This window comes from Trichosurus vulpecula, chromosome 1 (genome assembly GCF_011100635.1).
Source record: "Trichosurus vulpecula isolate mTriVul1 chromosome 1, mTriVul1.pri, whole genome shotgun sequence".
NCBI lineage: Eukaryota > Metazoa > Chordata > Mammalia > Diprotodontia > Phalangeridae > Trichosurus > Trichosurus vulpecula.
In genome coordinates this window covers 499,816,240-499,836,570 of record NC_050573.1, presented here as the reverse complement: position 1 = coordinate 499,836,570, position 20,331 = coordinate 499,816,240, and the positions used below count along the sequence as shown (strand labels likewise).

The 20,331-nt window shown below is 38.7% G+C and overlaps 1 protein-coding gene across 1 annotated transcript in view; it reads right to left on the bottom strand.

The window, feature by feature from the left end:
* The window catches only part of DRC3 (dynein regulatory complex subunit 3), a 104,022-nt gene that overhangs the window by 60,500 nt on the left and 23,191 nt on the right, over positions 1-20,331 (bottom strand). Inside the window, exons 4-5 of the mRNA XM_036739705.1 lie at positions 17,305-17,421; positions 8,769-8,935 (exon numbers count right to left, since the gene is read on the bottom strand). Coding sequence (XP_036595600.1) covers positions 8,769-8,935; positions 17,305-17,421 — 284 coding nt within the window. The remainder of the gene's footprint in view (positions 1-8,768; positions 8,936-17,304; positions 17,422-20,331) is intronic.

Here is a 20,331-nt window from a genome sequence, read left to right as displayed (position 1 = left end):
ATCTTTTACTGACCATAATTCAATAAAAATTACATTCAATAAAGGGCCTTTGAGGCATAGAGTAAAAATTAATTAGAAACTAAATAACAAAATCCCAAAGAATTAGTGGGTCAAAGAACAAATCATAGAAATAATCAATAACTTCATTAGAGAGAGTGACAACAATGAGAAACATGCCAAAATTTGTGGGATACAGTCAAAGCAGTGTTGAGGGGAAATTTTATATGCCTAAAGGCTTATCTAAATAAAAGAGGGAAAGAGTGGATTAATACACCAGAATAAAAATCAGGAAAATCAAAGGAAATATTAGAAAAACAGAAAGTAAAAAACAAAAGCCATTGAACTAATAAATAAAACTAGGAGCAGTTTTTTAAAAAAATAAACCAATGAAACAGATAATCCATTTGCTCATTTAATTTATAAAAAGAAAGAAGAAAACCAATTACTAGTATCAAAAATAAAAAGATGAATTCACAACCAAAGAAGGAGAAATAAAAGCAATTAAGAGCTTTTTTGCCCAACTCTATACCCATAAAACTGCAAGCTAAATGAAACGGATGAATATTTATAAAAGTATAAATTTCCCAGATTAACTGAACAGGAAATAAAATACTTAAATAACTCTATCTTAGTGATAAAGAAATTGAGCATGCCAGAAATGGTCTCCTAAAGAAAAAAACTCCAAGATCCAATGGATTTACAAGTGAATTCTATCAAACATTTAAAGAACAATTAATTCCAATACTACATAAAATGTTACAAAAAATAGGTAAAGAAGAAGTCCTACCAAATATCTTCTATTTCACAATACTTAAACCAAAGAGAACCATAGCAGAGAAAGAAAACTATAGACCAATTTCCCTAATGAATATTGAGTCAAATATTTTAAATAAAATACTAGCAAAGAAATTATAGCAATATACCATAAGGAACATATAGTATGACTAGACCAGGAATGCAGGGCTAGTTTAATATGAGGAAAACTATAAGTATAATTGACCACATCAATAACAAAAATCATATGGTTATTTCAATAGATGCAGGAAAAGCTTTTGATAAATACAACACTCATTGCTGTTAAAAGCACATAAGAATAAATGGGGCTTTCTTTAAAATGATAAATAGCATCTATCTAAAATCAAGAGCAAGTATTATCCATGGGGAGACAAGCTTCCCAATAAGATCAGGGGTGAAGCAAGGATATCCATTATCCCCATTACTATTTGATATGGTACTAGAAATGCAATAAGACAAGAAAAAGAAATGGAATAAACACAGGCAATGAGGAAATAAAATTCGTTTTTTAAAGATGATATGATGATTTACTTAGAGAGCTCTAGAGAGTCAATGAAAAATCTAACAACAACATTCAACTCCATGTCCCAGTCCTCCCTCCTTCTTTCCAGTGCCATGGTGATCCTGGCTCTAGGCTGTGGAAGTTTGCTTGGGCTGCTACTATAGACAACCAAAGCCATGGCAGCCAATGGTTTGCACTGCAAAATTCCTCTGCAGGAGAGAACAAAGGAGAAGAGGGCAGGACAAGTATCTGGGCTTGAAATAGAATTCAGCCCCATACACATTGCCCTACTTTTTCCCAATGCCTTGGAGACTCAAACTACAAAAATGAATTTTATAGCACTAGTATAGCAATGCACTGCCAGAGGACTAAGAAACAGAGGGAGAGGAAGAGGACACCAAAACAGGACACTACAGAGTGTGTGTGTGTGTGTGTGTGTTTGTGTGTGTGTGTGTCTGTCTGTCTGTCTGTCTGTCTGTATGTCTGTATGTCTGTCTGTCTGTTTGTGCAGGGAAGGAGGTACAGTGCTGCACTAAGCCTGAGAGAAAGTACTCAACATCCCGCTGGTGCCACTCTTATCACCCAAAAGTCAGTGACCTAGGCTTGTGTACTGTTAATTGCCCAGTGTGGGAGGAGACTGAAACACTTGGAGATCCAGCATAATAGGAGAGTCATAGTCATAAAGTGAATAATAAGGAGAATTAAGCCAAAAACAAAACAAAACCCTAGAATTATCAAAGATCTCAGGAAGAAGAAAACTCAAAGACCTTGAACATAAACAGATTAGTCAACACGGAAAACAGTGACAACAGAAGGAGATAAGGCCTCCAGATCCAGTAAACAAGTTTAGGCATCTATGAATAAATACTGCAAAGAGACATATTGTGGAATTTTAAGAAGAACATGGAACCATGTAATGTTGCTCCTCAGTGGTTTCAAAGAGAAATGAGAATTATAAGAACAGATCTTATGGCCTCTACAGCAAAAATAATGGGAAAAATAGAAAAACTGGAATCTGCAATAACAAGCCTCACCAAAGAAACAAAAGGGAGAACAACAGATTAAGAACGCAAATAAACAAAAGCTAAGGACAATTTAGAAGAAAAGAAGAAAAAACAATTACACTTAAAGAAAATATGCTTACTATGCAAACAAAACATACTGATCTTGAAGACAAGATGAGGAGAGACAACATAAGGACCACAGATCTCCCAGAAGAACATAACAAGATGAAAAGCATGAAAAGAATAATTCAAGAAATAATTCAAGAGAACTACTCAGGACTTCTGAACAGAAAAGTGAAATACCAATTGAAAGAATTCCTAGACCACCTCCAGGAAAAAAAAAAACAACTCAAAGACCTTCAAATATAAAGGAAAGGAAATTCAAATAATCCCAGACTAAGAGGGAATAGAATTGCCGATGTTGTTCTTGAATCGCTTCAGTCACGTCCCACTCTTTGTGACGCCATGTGGTGTTTTCTTGGCAAAGACACTGGAGTGGTTTGCCATTTCCTTCTCCAGCTCATTTTACAGGTGAAGAAATGAGACAAACAGGGTTAAGTGACTTGCCCAGGGTCACACTGCTAGCAAGTATCTGCGGCCAGATTTGAACAGAGGAAGACAAATCTTCCTGACTTCAGGTCCAACACTCTATTCTGCACCACCTAGCTGCCCCAGCATGACCTATCCTGCATATCTAGATGGATATTCAATAATGAGAAGAGTTTGAAACATTTTTAGAAAGAAAACCAGAACTGAAGATATTACTTGCTTCTCAACACCCCAGACAGCAGAAATTCAGGAGAGGTGAATAAATACAGCAGCCAAAGACAGCAACAGGAAAAGAGGGATGATGGCACAGGGCCTAGTAAGAGACTTCTTTCTAAAGCTACACAAGGAGACAGGGGTTATCTGGTGGAGTTAACAGCAAGGAGGTGGACCTGGAACATTATGGATAGAACCTACAAGTGAATCAAATTTTTTTGATGGGACTGTTGAGGGTTGGGGAGAGAAGGTCTAGGAACCCCAAGACTAGAGTTCCCAGACAGGGTAGTTGAGGTGGAGTACCCCTCAAGGACCTAAGTACTGGAGAGGGTTGGGGCCATCTGGAATGAACTCACCATCTCAAGCATTCTTTAAATCAAGGTGGCAAAGATTAGTTACGCTTTTCAGCAGGCAAGAGTTCTTAGGGAACCTGCAACCTTACAGGGGTTCAGATAAAGTTTATATAGGAGACTTTGGGATGAAACATGTCAAATATGTTAATCAGGTGTTTGGGGGTGGGATTAGGGAGTGGCTAAGGAGAGGTCAGGTCTTAAAGGAACATGCACTTTTTGTATCTACTGCACAGGTATCTTACCCAGAGTTTATTGGGAAATAACCCAAGGGGGGGGTGGGGGCTACATGGAGATGTGGTTTTAGGCCTGAAATGTCACTAACTCGATTAAGGGTCAGGGCTGACTGGGAAATACCCAGACTGCTCTCATCGATGTCTTGTTAGACAAGATAGATGTAAGGGAGTATATATATGTCTAGGTCTAGCATGCACATGATAGGCCAGTGAGTAGTAAATATCGTTATGGCCCAGTGTACAGCCAGTTTAGCACATACACAGGGAGTCCAAACTAATAAATTCTATAGGTGCAGCTGTCCACTGTATCAAGAAAAGAGATAAGCATTTTGCTAGGGCATGCTGTCCTGTTTTGCTAGAGAAAAACTGCTGGGGATAGTGTTTTGAGACTAGGGAGAGATGTGATTTTAGAATTGGATGTGGTTTTGGAATTGTCCAAGCACAGGCACCCAAGGGAGAAATGTGATTTTGGAATTGGGATCCAAGCACAGGCACCCAAGCACCCCATCAGGACTACATTACAAAATGTGAAAGTACATAAAAGAGAGGAGAGGATTAGAGGAACAGAGAACAGATGTGCCTGGGTCAAATGAAGGGCTAACAATGAGGAGAAGGTGACCCCCTATGCTCTCAGAAAGAGAAGAGCCTGAAGGGGAGTGGATGATGTAAAAGGGGAAAGGACAGAAAAAGAGGGGGAGAGGAAGGAGACTTTGCTTTGGTGGTGAGACAGTGTTCTGGTGATGAGTGTTCCTATGGTGGAAGAGAGATGTTCTGTAAAGAGATGGGGACCCTGGGCTGGGTGTGGTCTGGGGGATTTGGTGCTTGAAAAGACTACTCATTCTACCTCAGGAGGAGATAGTTGGAACTCCAAGGGGCAACTGGGGGAGGATATTTTGAGGTAAATGGGGGGCATAAATAGAGAGTGGGTGAGGGTAATCATTGGGTAGTATCCTCTCTGACACCTGCAAGAATTGGCATTATTCTGTGAGTAAGGAACAATGGAAAAGGGGAATCCTTAGGGCAAGTTCAATAAGACACTGGCAGAAACAGAGAGAGCCCAGAATGGATACCTTGGAAGTTTTGATCGCATGAAGAATAGAGAGAATAGAGAAAAACTAGATAACTATAAGGGTCATGAACCAGAGAATGAAAATCTAGAACAAGAGGATAAATAATCAAGAAAGTAAGAGAAATCTTCCTTGGAAAGAGACGGAAGGAACGAAGGAAGGAAGGAAGAAAAAGAGGGAGGAAGGGAGGAAGGGAGGGAGGGAAGGAGGGAGAAAGGGAGGAAGGGAGCAATTTTTAAAAAAACAATGAACAGTACTAGTTGAAGGAGAAGACTGGAAGGGGGAATCTACTTGAATAAGAGGAACAAAAGGGGAGAAGAATTATATAACTAGATAAAAGCACAGAATATTATTGTGCCATAGGAAATAATGAAATGGACTATTTCAGAAGAAACGGGGGAGACCGATATGACTTGATTCAGAGTGAAGTGAGTAGAACTAGGAGAACAATTCACACAATTACAAGATTATAGAGAAAAAAATAACAAAGATTTTGATTAATTCTGATTAATGCAACAATAAACCATGAGTCCAGAGAACTAAAGATGAAACACACACTCATCTCCTGGCAGAGAGTTGATAGATTAAAATCCATAGGGAGATATACATATTTGGACATAGCCAATGTGGCAATTTGTTTTTCTGAACTACACATGCTTATTGTGAAGGTTTTAAAAATATACTGTTCATTTGGGAGTGGCACAGAAGGAGAGAGATAATAATTGCTTGTAAAAATAAGTTTAAAAAAATAAACTGAATACTCCAAATAAACTAATGCATGTTTCTCAGATTTATGCTCTGATCCAGAGAGACAGTGACTACATTTCTGAAAATGAGCTATGGAGGTCAAATTTACAAAATGACATTTTGATATATTCCCTGATTTAAAAAAAATACCTCCCCCAAAAGTGAAAGTGGAGAAGGTAAAAATCTACTTATTAATCACTTGAATGGTCTACAGAAGTAATTCTCATTTCATTTTAAAGACACAGATCTTTCTAAATATGAATGAACAAGGAAACTATTTGCTGTTAACAAATAAAATATAATCTATCTGATTCCATGCTAAACAAGAATAGTTAACTAACAGACTTATGATAGTACACTGAAACAAATGTCTGAAAATCTGAAAATGTTTTGGATGTAGGTGAATAAAGAAATTTCTAGTTTCTTAAACAAAGCAATACAAATATGAGGTAACATGGAAGAGTGATATAGAAAGTGGCAGAGTGGAAAAAACATTGGCCCTGATTTAGAAACCATAGATCCTGCTTCTGATGCTCAGTACCATGTGATCCTGGGCAACTCACCTTACTTCACTGGACCTCACTTTCCTAATTTTTAAAATGAGAAAGTTGCACTAGATGGCCTCTGATATCCTTTATAGATCCATGATCCTAAATTTGATGACTATTCATAACATGGTTTTTTTATGTGTGTGTAAAAGGTTTTCTGCTGTTGCCACGATAAATATGGATATGTTTCTGATATTCCTGTAAGCTAGGTTGATCTGAGTTCAATGCTGTCTTAACTTAGATTTGGCTCATGTCTAGGGTCTCCCTAAAAGAAGAAGTTAGAAAAGTAATTAAATTTAATAAATTTAAAGGCATTTAAAGCAAAAATATGTTGGAGGGGATGTGGAAAAAATGTGACACTAATTCATTGTTGGTGAATTGTGAATTGATCCAATCATTCTGGAGAGCAATCTGGAATTATACTCAAAGAATTATTAAACTACCTATAACCTTTGACCCAGCAATACCACTCCTAGGACTATATCCAAAGTCAATTAGGGAAAAAGAAAAAGAGCTTATATGTTCTAAAAATATCTGTAGCAGCTCTTTGTGGTGGCAAAGAACTGAAAATCGCAGGGATGCCCATCAACTGGGGAATGGCTGAACAAGTTGTGGTATATGATTGTGATGGAATACTACAGTGCTATAAGAAATGATGAGCTCAGTGATCTTAGAAAAACATGGGAAGACTTACACGAAATAATGAAGAACAAAATGAGAAGAACCAAGAAAACATCCTACACAGTAACAGCATGATTGTTTTAAGAATAACTTTGAGCGAATAAGTTATTTTGACTATTATAAATTCCCAAATTAACTATAAAGGATGTATGAAGAAAGATGCAATCTGCAACCAGAGAAAGAATTGATAAATAGAAGTATGTATAAAATAACTTTATACACATATACTTATTTGTGTCTAATAATGGCCATCTCTAGGTTGGGGGTGGGGGGACAGAAGGGAAAAAAGGAGAAAAATTTACATGATTACTTTGGTGTTATATTTAAAAGGAATAGCAAGTTGGACATAGTAGATTTTCAGTTTCATGTGCAATCATTCTTTTTATTATATTATGTTACGGAAATGCTTGTTTTATTCCATAAATTAAAAATAAAATATTTTTAAAAGAAAGGTATTTAATATACAATGTATAGAATAATTGTTGCTTTACTCCAAACAAAAGAAATGTTTAAAATATATAAAACTCATAAGCACATATTGACAAAAAAACCTGAAGCCAGCAGCAATAACATATAACTACTGCTATTCTCTCCTGAGATGCTGAAACTTAAAATATCAAAACATGAAGCACTCTATACCTTCACCTCAGTCCCATATTGTCCAAAAAGTTCCACCACCTTCATGACTTCTGACTATGGTACCTCTAGTATGAGAGCAGAATGAAATGAGACACTTACAAAAGATCTGACAGTAAAGCAAAGGCCATAGCAAAGAAAGGACATTCAGAACAAGGAAAAGAGATTGAGGGAGGGTACACCCTTCATTCAGATAAGCATACTTCTCTGCTTCTATGTTGCCCATAGGTGACCTCTGAGTTCCTTTTAGCTCTAAATCTATGATTCTATGGCTCCATACTTATGATCTTTCTGCCAGATGAAATTCATTTCTATAATCTGTTAATTAGAGTTCCTGAATGGTACAAGAAAGGACCTCTAGGAGCTAACCTTGCTCCAGACCATGTGCCTAACCAATCGTAGCTTGGAGAATGGCATTTGGGTCCATGGCTCCTTTTCCGTTAGCAGATTTAATGGCATTTCTCCTGGGCTCAGGACCAGCAGTAAAAGAACCCTTGTTTCTGGTGGGGAGGTAGAGTGGGGAAAGGAAGAACTTCTCAAGAACTAGGAAAATAAAAAGTAGCTCCTACAAAAAACTTCGAGAACCCTATTCTTAGAGGCAGTTTCCATATGCCCTGGAACCCAGTACAGATATATCCTGCCCTATAACTATACCTTCTGCATCTACAGTACTGGACCATGAAAATATTTTTTTTTCAGAATTTTTAGTTTCAGATCCTGCCAAATCCAAAACGATGTTACAGACACTCACTATATGGAATTATCAAGGTAGGCAAGCCAAGTTGATACATTTTTAAACTGTAATGGTTAAAACAAAGAAGGAATTTTGAGATAATCCTCAATCAGAAAATTCAAATACCCAGAAAACAATTCATCAAACATTTCATTTAATCAAGTCCATGCTGTATTTACCTTATAGAAGAGAAATCTGAACTGACCTAGACTTGAAGCTATGTTGTCTTAAAAACCAGACTGGTTGGGATTACAGAACACTTGCATGCTCTATTCTCCCTCCTGCAGATTTTATTTTCATCCTCTTATTTTAAATTAAAAGTAATGCCCTCTTAGACAACCCTGCTTCCTGGCTTGTTATTCTTTTGTTTTAAAATAAATAAATTATTAATAATTAATATTTACTGATACAGTAAGCAATAAGTTAAATATTAATAAATTAATGTAAACATTAATATTAATTGATTAATAATAATGAAACAAATTTTAGTGATGTCTTTCTTTTTAATATTCCTAAATTTCCCTTTGATCCTTCCCTCAACCTACTCCCAGAGAGCCATCCCAATATAATACAGAATATTTTGTTTACTCCTTTATATATCTCTAAGCAGTCTTGTATACCTGTGGTTATTAAAAGATATAAACATCTTTTTTTAAAAGAAAAGTCATTCTACTAATAAAACATTGGCAAAAGTCATGGGCACTTACATTAAGGAGGTTATCAAGCATGTTGTTCCCTATGGAAAAAACTTGTAGCTTTACTAATGTGTCCATAGCATCCATCTTGGAAATCCGGTTGCTGAATAAGCTCAGATCTTCTAATTTAACTAGTGTATCTAGGCCCTCAATTGACTCAATGTTGTTGAAAGATAAATCTGAAAATTAAAAAAATTAAGAAATTTGTTAAAATGGTCTCAATTTTATTACTAAAATAAGTAAAAATTACATTTCTCTCAGTTTCTCCATGTTAAATAAAAATAGAGGTACCAGATATATGGTAGGTGCTGGGTATACCAAGGCAAAAATGAAACAATTCCTGCCCTCAAGGAGTTTACATTCTGCAGGAAGGAAGGAGACGAGCATTTATTAAGTGCTCACTATGTGTCAGGTGTCTTATAATTGTCATCTCATTTGATCTTTACAACAGCCCTGAGAAGTAGGAACTGTTATTTCTCCACTTTTAGAGTTGAGGTCAGTAACTTGTCCAGGGTCACACAGCTAGTAACTGACATCAAATTTGAACACAAGTCTTCCTGATTTGAGGGTCTGTGCTCTATCTACTGGGCCACCTAGTTGCCTGAGATCAAGTAAAAAAGGTTGTGCTTGATTATCTAAAACTATGCTTTATACTTTACGGACTGGGAATTTCATTTGTAGTCTAAATAATCCTAATTTTTGGGGGGGGGAAGCTAGATGGTGCAGTGGATAGAGTGCCAGGCCAGTCGGGAAGACCTGAGTTCAAATTCAGCCTCAGACACTTAGTACCTATACTCTCCCTTGTGAAAAAAGCACATCTTAAATTTCTAAATATTATAATAAGTGTGTTACTATTTTGTAAATCATTTGCATAGATAAATAATTTGATAGAAATAATTGGGAATAAACTATGGGATATTAAATGTTGTTCAATCATGTCCTACTCTTTGTGACCCCATTTGGGGTTTTCTTGGCAAAGATAACTGAAGTGGTTTGCCATTTCTCTCTCCAGTTCATTTTACAAATGAGGAAATTGAAGTAAACAGGGTTAAGTGACCTGCCCAGGGCCACATAGCTAGGAAGTATCCAGGGTCACATGAACTCAGGTCTTCCTGACTCAAAGGCCAGCATTCTATCCACTGTATCATGCAGCTGCCCCAGTATAACAATATAATGCCACTAAAATAATAAATCAGCAATATGAAGAAATTTGGAAAGATTTATATTAAGTACTACAAAGTGAAGCAGAGTCAGAGGATCTACACGCTGATTATTATATAATCTCAGCTGGGCCCTCACTACAGCAAGGCAATCCTTTTATACCTCCCTAACTGATTCACTATCCCACTCGCTACAATACCTTTTCCAAACCTTTTCATCCCTCCTCAGAATTCCCATTGCTCCTCCTCTCCCCACCCTCTCAGCTGAGAACCTTGCCTCATATTTCACTGAGAAAAAATGGGGCTATTTACCAGAATTTCCTCTTTTCCTCATCACTCAGATGACATCTACCACTTTCTCCTCTTTTACCCCTGTCTCATATGAAGAGATGACCCTTGCCAAGCCAATCCTCTCTGTGTGTACAAGTGATCCTATCTATCTCATCTTCTCCAGCAGATCACACCCTCTATCATCCCTACTCTCCTTCACTATCTTCACTCTTTCCCCATCTAATGGCTATTTCTCTACTGTCTACAGAGGTAAATACCTATCTCTTCCATCCTCAAAAACAAACCAACCACCAAACAACAACAAAAGCCCCTCACTTGAGACAGCCATCCCTGCTAGTTATCATCGTCTATCTCTCCTCCCTTTTCTGACTAAACTTGAGAAGGCTGTCTACAACCTGTGCCTTCACTTCCTTCCCTCTCACTCTTTTAACTCTTTGCAGTCTGGCTTCAGACCTCATCATTCAAAGGTATCAATGATCTCTTGGTTGCCAAATCCAATAAACTTTTCTCATTCCTCTTTCTTCTTGATCTCTCTGCAGCTTTTGACACTGATGATCACCCTCTTCTCCTTAGGTATCTGTGACAATGCTGTCTCCTGGTTCTTCTCCTATGATGTCTGACTGCTCCTCTTCTGTCTCCTCTGCTGGATCTTCATCCAAGTTGTGCCCACCAAATGGGTATCCCCCAGGTCTCTATCCTGGGCCCTCTTCTTTTCTCCCTCCTCTATAACTCACTTGGCAATTTTATCAGCTTCTGTGCAGATGATTCTCATATCTACCTGCCCAGACCTAATCTCCTTCCTGACCTTGAATCTCACATCTCCAGCTGCCTATTGGACATCTCAAAATGGACATGCTATACACATCTTAAATATAATATAATCAAATATATAATATGATATACGATATGATATGATATATAATACAATATGATATAATCAAAACAGAACTCGTTATCTTCCCTCCCTTACACCCTGAAGCCCTCCCTTCTTGCTAACTTCCCTATTACTGTCTAGAGAACCACCGCTCTCCCAGTCACCCAGACTCACAACCTAGGTGTCACCCTCAGCTCCTCACTCTCTCTCAGCCCTCCCCTCCAACAAGTTAGCTCTCAAGTCCTGTCGTTTCTACCTTCATACCATCTCTCATACACCTCCCCTCATCTCTCTGTCTTCGCAGACATTGCCACCACCCTGGTGCAGGCCCTCGTCGCCTCACAACTTGGGCTTCCTTCATTAAAACCCTTCCCACTCTAATCCATCCTCCACTCAGCTGGCAAACTGATCTTCCTAAAGTACTTCCTTAATCACTCCTTTAATTAACTCTGGCGGCTCCCTATTGCCTATCAGATCAAACATAAAATCCTGCTTTTAAAGTCCTTGACAACCTGGGCTTTTCCTACTTTACAGTCTCCTCACACTTTGCTTCCCTCCACATGCTGTGTGATCTAGTGACACTGGCCTCCTTAACATCTCTTGAACCATGGTCACTGGCTGCCCCTATGCCTCAAATGCTCTCTCTTCCCATCTCCACCTCCTGGCTTCCTTCAATAGTCCAGCAATAGTCCTACCTGCAAGAAGACTTTTCCAGTCCTCCTTTCTCTTAGTGCCTTCCCTCTTAGACTCCCCCAATCAGATGTCAAAGCCTATAATTTGTTTCTGGACATCTCTCACAAACACTTCCTTCTTTTCATTTACCCAACTTAGTTCACTACCTTTTACCTGGATTATTGCACCTGCCTTCTAATTGACTTCTTTGCCTCAAGTCTCTCCCCACTCCAACTGAACTGATGCCTCCAAACCAGGGCAGCACCCACCCCTTTCTCCTAACGTGGAACGGAAATTGACACCTTGAAACAATGCTGGGAAAATTGAGGGAAAAACTGAAACTAGAGATGTTTCTAGAGCCTAAGATTCTTTAACGGCTACCCAGGGTCTTATCTGGCCAAATCACATGAACACTCTTCCCATGAATGAGCCCCAAAGCAAAATGCTCACTTCAGAGTATATATACACTTCTCCAGGGTCAGAGGGCATGACAACCCTTGTAACCCAGGCTTATGTGACTTAGGCTTCCATGTGACTTAAGCAGATCACATGAGCCTATTAATGGCTGAGAAAGATCTTCCCATTAAGCAAAAATACATGAACAATACAGCTCCTTAGGGCAGGGACTGTGTTTACATTTGTACTGTGGCAGCTAGATGGTATAGTAGGTAGGGCTTTGGACTCAGAGTCAAGAAGATCAGAATTCAAATTCTACCTCTTACTAGCTGTGCGAGCCTGGGCAAGTCACCTAAACTCCCCCAGTCTCAGTTTCCTCATCTGGAAATAGGAAAGTCAAATGCTTTCAGCCTCAGTGTCCTCATCTGTAAAATGTGGATAATAATGGCAACCATCTCGCAGGGTTAATGTGAGGGTAAAATAAGAAGACAAAGTATGTAAAGCACTTTATAGACCTTCAAGGACTACGGAAATGATAGCTAGTAGTAGTGGGCTCCTCAGCATTAGGCACATAAGAAGCATTTAATAAATTTTTTCATTCATTCATATACCCCCAAGGAGATAAAAATAGAAAGAAAGGGCTCATGTATACCAAAATATTCACAGGAACACGTTTGTGCTATGAAAGAATGGGAAACAAAGCAGGTATCCATCAACTGGGGAATAGCTAAACAAATTCAGGTACATAAATACAATGGAATATTACTGTACCGTAAGACATGAAGATGATGAAGAATTCAAAGATACATGGGAAAACTTACCTGAACTGATGCAGAGTAAAGTAAGCAAAACCAAGAAAACAATATTTGAAATGACTACAACAATGTAAAGAAAAGCTGGAACTGAATCCCGTGCAATTTTAGTGACCAAGCTTGGCCTCAGAGAAGAGTGGAAAAAATCCACTTCTTTCTCTTCCCTGTGATGGAGCGCTTGTGTGCTTGAGCTTGGACCCCAATTCCAAGATCACATTTCTCCCTAGCCTCAAAACACTATCCCTGACAGTTTTCTCCCCAGTCCAGGGACACTAAGCCTAGCAATAACTCACGAGTGGGCCCCAGTAAGACAAACTACCTTTCCCCACAATTATTCATGAGTGGACCCCAGTAAAACAGGTTATCTTTCCCCATCACAAGACCAAGCTGACCTCTGAAGAAATTCTCTTCTAAAAACAGGACTATTTTGTAACCACAGAATTATCATGTATTGATTCCCAAAGTTATCATATACAATCCAGAGGTCAAGCTATAGTCATCAACTCTCAAAGCTATCTCGCTACAGACATAGCAGACCAAAAATACACTCCTGACAAACCCCTTCCCCTGGTTTCCAGTAGTGAATGATGCCAGTGACCAAGGTTGTAAGTTATCACCTAATTAGCATATCTGCCAGATAATGCACTACTTTTCCTATATAAGCTTTAGCATCATTCCTGTTAGGTTACAGGTTCCTTAAGAACTCTTGCCTGCTGAAAAGCATAACAATAAATCTTTGCCACACTGACTTAAAGGAAGCTTGAGTCCATGAATTCATTCCAGATGACCCTATCCAGTACTCCCAGTATGTGTTCCCAAAACGAGGCATCCCCTGTCAGGAGGGAATTCTGCCAGAGCCTGTTGCAGGCTTGACCCAGCGTCCCTGCAAACCTTCCTAGGTACTTGAGGGGAGAAACCTGACCACAGGGCAAGGAGAGGGGAAGCTTAGGAAGCTTAGGGGAGAGGGGAAGAGAAGGGAGGCTTACCTTGACTCAGGGAATGCCTGAGACCTCAGACTGTGCCCCATATTGGGCATCAAAGAAATGATGAGGTTTGGGGGGGATTCAAAAACCCCTCAAGGATGGGAGTACTGGATAGGGTCATCTAGAATGAATTCATGGACTCAAGCTTCCTTTAAGTCAGTGTGGCAAAGATTTATTGTTATGCTTTTCAGCAGGCAAGAGTTCTTAAGGAACCTGTAACCTAACAGGAATGATGCTAAAGCTTATATAGGAAAAGTAGTGCATTATCTGGCAGATATGCTAATTAGGTGATAACTTACAACCTTGGTCACTGGCATCATTCACTACTGGAAACCAGGGGAAGGGGTTTGTCAGGAGTGTATTTTTGGTCTGCTATGTCTGTAGCGAGATAGCTTTGAGAGTTGATGACTATAGCTTGACCTCTGGATTGTATATGATAACTTTGGGAATCAATACATGATAATTCTGTGGTTACAAGATAGTCCTGTTTTTAGAAGAGAATTTCTTCAGAGGTCAGCTTGGTCTTGTGGTGGGAAAAGATAGCTTGTTTTACTGGGGTCCACTCATGAATAATTGTGGGGAAAGGTAGTTTGTCTTACTGGGGCCCACTCATGAGTTATTGCTAGGTTTAGTGTCCTTGCGCTGGGAGGTAAACTGTCAGGGACAGTGTTTTTTGAAGCTAGGGAGAAATGTGATCTTGAAATTGGGGTCTAAGCACAACTACCCAAGCACCTGATCACTTGCAAAAGTGAGAGATTAGGGTTGTAGAATGCTGCATATACCGTCAGACTTAGTTAATGGCGTAGTTGGTTTTGCTGAACTTTTTTCGTCTTTCAGGTTAAAACTCTTGTAAGGGACGGCTCTCTGAGTAGAGGAGAGTGGGGAATGTATTCAGAAGGAATGTGATAGAAACAAAAAGCATATATAAAAAAGCATATATAAACACATTGTAACCAGAATGGCCTTTGTTTTCTTTGAGTGACTCAATTTATCTCAGTGAGCTTTACTAGGTGCTAAGCCCCAGGCCCAAACCCCATTAGGTGTTAATGTAATCCATGTGGATGTGAACCTCCCAGGGTCCTAAGGGGAGGGGCCAACTCAAGAACCAATCACCAGAGCCTGAGCTCTGGTGATTCAGATGATGTTTGATGTCTGAAGCCCTATAAGAAGGGAGGACAGAGCCATTTGTGCGGGGCTCTGGAGATGGTGTTGATGAGGAGACTCTGGGCAGCTGTAGCTAAGGAGCCCTCCAGCTTGTAAACCCGGATGCTGAAACTTTGTTGAACTCTGGTAACTCTGTGTTGGGATTTGAATCAAAGTCTGTCTGTTGATGTTTGTAATTTGTTTGCATTTTGAAGTTCAGGGTGCTGGCTTTTTCCCCTGAACTAACTGAATGATATTCGAATGCTGAATTAAAAGTAAGCTTGTCAACCCCTTCACCTTGCTTTCCTTAATTAGGCAGATCAGAAGAACCTGTGCTGTTGGCAGCTTTCTGGGTGCTGGCTGTGGGTGAATCTTAAACCCCCACAGAAGCTGCTAGCCGGATTGTTGAAACACACATACACTTGAAAAACATTAATGGAGCCAGGCTTTTGCACAGGCTCTCTCCCTCCTTAGGATGCATTGTTTCTCCACTTCCACTTTTTAAAATCCTTAGATTTCTTCAAGGCTCACTTTAGGTGCCCCCTCCCTTCCTCATGCTCTTTGCTCTCTTCTCCTTAAGTGATCTTGTATCTACTTGTTTACAGGACTTCACCTCCAGGGGAATGTGAGCTCCGAAAGGGAAGGGACTGGGTTTTTGTCTTGGTGTACCCCAATGTCTTGGACAGTGCTTTCAGATAAGTCTTACACACAGTAAATAAGTGGTTCTCAAAGGGTATGCCCCATGGGCTACATGCACCCTCAGTCAGTCATATGCATATGCCTCAGTGTTCCAGCCCAGATTATTCATGGTTAAGAAAAATACTATAACTTGAGTGAAAAAGGTTTGAGAATCACTGTAGTTAATGCTTAATAGATGTTTATTGAGTTGAACTGAAGCTTGTCAGAGCAAATAATTCTTCTTATACCTCTCTCTCATCTTAGGGGATGCTCAATGTGTTCATGTCTTAATATTCCCCTTATTTCAACACTGGATATCAACACAACTGAAGGCACAGCACCAGAAAAAAGAATATCTTTAGTTTGTTTCATGCCCTCTTATCTTTCTCTTGGTAGTTCCCACAGTCCTGTTACAATGAACTGAGCTTTGGGAGCCAGGCGCACAGTATTCAATTTTGACATTTCTAAGAATATTTCTGTTATGTTTTGAAAATACAGCATAGGCATATACTTTAAAAATTAATTATTTCTTCACAAATGATAAAATGCAATATAAATACATGCTGACAGATTGGCTAAAATAACAAAACAGGAAAATGATAAATGCTGGAAAGGATGTGGGGAAATTGGAACATTGTTACATTGCTGGTGGAGTTGTGAGCTGATCCAGCCATTTTGGAGAGCAATTTGGAACTATGCCCAAAGGGCTATAAAAATGTTCATACCCTTTGACCCAGCAATACCACATCTAGGGTTGTATCCCAAAGAAATCACACAAGCGGGAAAAGGACCCATATGTACAAGGATATTTATAGCGGCTCTTTTTGTGGTAGCCAAGAATTGGAAATCAAAGGGATGCCCATCAATTGGGGAACGGCTGAACAAGCTGTGGTATATGAAGGTAATGGAATACTATTGTGCCATAAGAAATGGGGATGATACGGACTTCGTAACAACCTGGAAAAACCTACACGACATAATGCTGAGAGAGCGGAGCAGAGCTAGGAGAACATTGTACACAACCACAGATATATGGATTCCGTGAGGACCAACCCTGACATAATGCGCTCTTCTCAGCAACCTAAAGTGCAAGGACAACTCCAGGGCACTCACGATGGAGAATGCTATCTTCATCCAGAGAAAGAACTGTGAAGTTTGAATGCAGATTGAGGTGCACTACATGCTCACCTTTTTTGCTTCTCTTTTGTTTTTGGGGTTTTTTTTTTTGGTTCTGTTTCTTCTTTCTCATGATTTATTCCATTGGTCATAATTCTTCTCCACAACTTGACTAGTGTATAAATTAATTCAATGTGAAGTTATACATGGTAGTTAAATGAGATTCCATGCCGTCTTGGGGAGGGAGGGGAGAAAATCTGGAACTCAAAATTATGTAGAACCGTGTGTGGTAAACTAAAAATAAAAAAAAAATACATGCTGACAGAGGGGCACTTGATTGATTAAACTGGTTAATGTCTACTAATGTGAAAATGAGTCAGTGGGGTCACATATGATTATAAGAAACAACAAAGTCAACCTTACCAAGCCAGACCAGGTTAACTAGACTCTCTAATCCATCTATCTTCTCAATGATGTTGTTGTCCAGCTGTAATTTTGTCAGACTCTCAAACTGCCATAGATTGTCAATCCTGAGGATGTCTAAAATCAGAGGAGGCAGCACAATTGATATCAGTTCTATTGATCAGCGCATGTATGTATCTATTGAATTCAAATGTTAAATGCTAAACAGCAGCATCAATAACAACCATAAACAACACTCTGAGCTGACTGTATTTGGCCACTGATGTGAGGACCCCTGCAAAAACAAGGGAAGAGACCCTGAAGACAAACCAGGTGAAAAAACAACTTTGCTGCCTTTAGCAATGTCCACTGTTAATTAATACTGCCCGGTGATGTGGATACAAACAGTGCTCTAAGAGTTAAAAGTAATGTTAAGAGATGACTTTGTGAAGCCCCTAGTTTATTCTCTAACCTGAAGGCACCCTGGAGTCTCTTCTCCTTATCCTGAGTTACCATAAAACTTCCCCCTGATACCGAACCATAAAATTCCTTGTCTCTCCCCATCCTGGGGCATAAAATTTCCTGTCTTCCTTATCTTGTGTCATCTATCTCCCTCATCCCTAAATCTCCAAACCCCCCATTAAAAACCATAAATTTGTGGCAAATAAATTTAATGGAATATTAAATGTTAAATATGAGCGATTCAGAGAGACATATGAAGACTTGTATGAATTGATGCAGAGAAGAAAACTGAATCAGGAGAACAACATGCACAGTGACCACAACAATATAAATGAAAACAACACTGTAAGACAGCAGAATTCAGATTAAACACAATGACTAATCTTGATTCTAGATTACTGATGATGAAACACATATTTTTTGTTCTGAGTAAAGAGAGAATGGATTACAGATACAGAATGTTACATACATTGCCAGTCGCAGTTGCTGCTACAATTTATTTGGCTTAACTGTTTTTTCTTTGTTACAAAGGAGGGTCTTTGGAGGGATGGCTATTGGAAAGTGATGGTATATAAAACCAAAATCATAAACACTTAAAAAAAATATATTTACCACAATTATTACCACTCCCTATAGAAGTTTAATGGATATAAAGTATTCACTGCAATGAGAAGGCCAAAAAAAATGTAGAAACCACTTCGGCCAGAAAATATATGATTTCTTTGTCAAGCAAAGATACATGATAGCTAAAGACAACTTATTTAAGGCATGACAGCTAAAGACAACCTATTTATGATTTAACCCATTTGTGAAATTATTAAGGAAGATAGTGGAAGATTATAATTGACTTCTCAAAGTTATCCCTGTGGCAATATCTCAGAGATCTCTACTGCCAGGATGGATGGAAGAGAATCCCAAATGTGTTACCTTCATGAAGAGTTCTCAGTGTCTAGCCTAGTTACTAAAGAAAATCTGAGTTAGAAAAGAGAGATAAATTTAAAGGGGAAGGTAAAGGGGAAAGGGAAAGAATAGGTGTTTGGCCTCTGGGAGTCTCTTTGCAGCAATATTACTCTTATGGAGTAGGTGCTTGTTGATTGATGCTTGGTCACCAGCACCATCAAGAGTACTAGGCCTTGTGGTCTAGAGGACAGGAGGACAGGAAATCGATAGCAAATGCTAGAAGAGAGGACAACAGCACTGGGAATCCAAAGTAGAAAGGATTAATGGTACAAGCATGGCTTTAATAAGAATACCATGTAAAACTTAGCACTTAATAATGAAGACAAAAGTAAGAAATTAATAAAAATCAAAGAAAAGAGCTATCTCAATGCACAAATACCTCATAACAAAGGAAACTGAGTAAAGATCCCATGTGAAACATGAAGGTAGTGCAAAAATTCTGCAAGAAACTTGCCCTACTACAATGATAATGGAGCAACTTTAAAATGATTCAGAAGAGAATAAAAGGATTAAATGAAAATAAGAAACAAAGATATTAAATTTGTTAAGCAAGATATCAGCAAAACTAACCAGACTTTAGAACAAAATACACATTTCACAATGGCATGTTCTCTTAAAAAAGAACAGAACTGAAACACAAAAAACAGAGGTAGGAGAAGTAATTTACCAGAAACCTCCAATAAGATTAAAATACAGAAGAGTTCAACAAAATAAAAACATGGAATTTGAAGATAAAATGTTAAGATATAATCTAAAATAAAAGGCCTTCCAGAAAATCTGAATTTCTACTAAGAGAAATCACACAGAAAAATTGCCCATAAAATATTGGGAGGAGATAAGAAAGTACAGATTATCATATTCAACACTAAAAGAAAGAAATTCCATGTTACAATAACCAAGTAACAACTTTGTTACATCTCAGAACTACAGGACAAAAGAACGAATTTTGACGGCAGCAAGGAAAAAAAAACCTTTCCATTCTGAAGAGTAAATGCAGGATTTTTCCATGCTTACAAGAAGCTAAAGGAAATATTGGAACATGATATTCTGAAGAGCAACAGAGATGGAAAAAATCTATAAAGCTAAGCTAAGGCTAAAATACCAATGAAAATAATTGGGCTTCAAAGGGAAAGATTTAAATTATTTCTTCAGAAGACTCCAGAAGTGAGCAGGGTATATACAGTATTCCAAATAACCAAGCAAAAACCCTAAAATTTACATCGACATTCCACAAACTGCATAGCTTTATGTCTATATAAGTCTGGTTCTTTTCTTATATCAGAGCCTTTGTTTACCACCTTGCTAAATCTCAGGCCTGCTCCTTTTGTGTCAGTAAAGCTCCCAGTGGCTACAGAGAAGGTCTAAGTGAATTCTTTCACATTTGAACCAGCTCTCCCAACTCTGATCTCATCACCCAGGAATTATTTGAATGGCTTACAACTCATATATTTAGAGTTGCAAGGGACCTCTTAGGCCTTTTAGTAGAGCCCCCTAATTTTATAGGTGAGGAAACTGATGCCCACAGGTATTAAGTGACTAACCCAAAGTGACCTAGATAATAAGCACCAGAAGTTTGCCACCATGTAGTGCTTTTTCTGGTTTTTTTTCCCTCCATGTTACCAAATG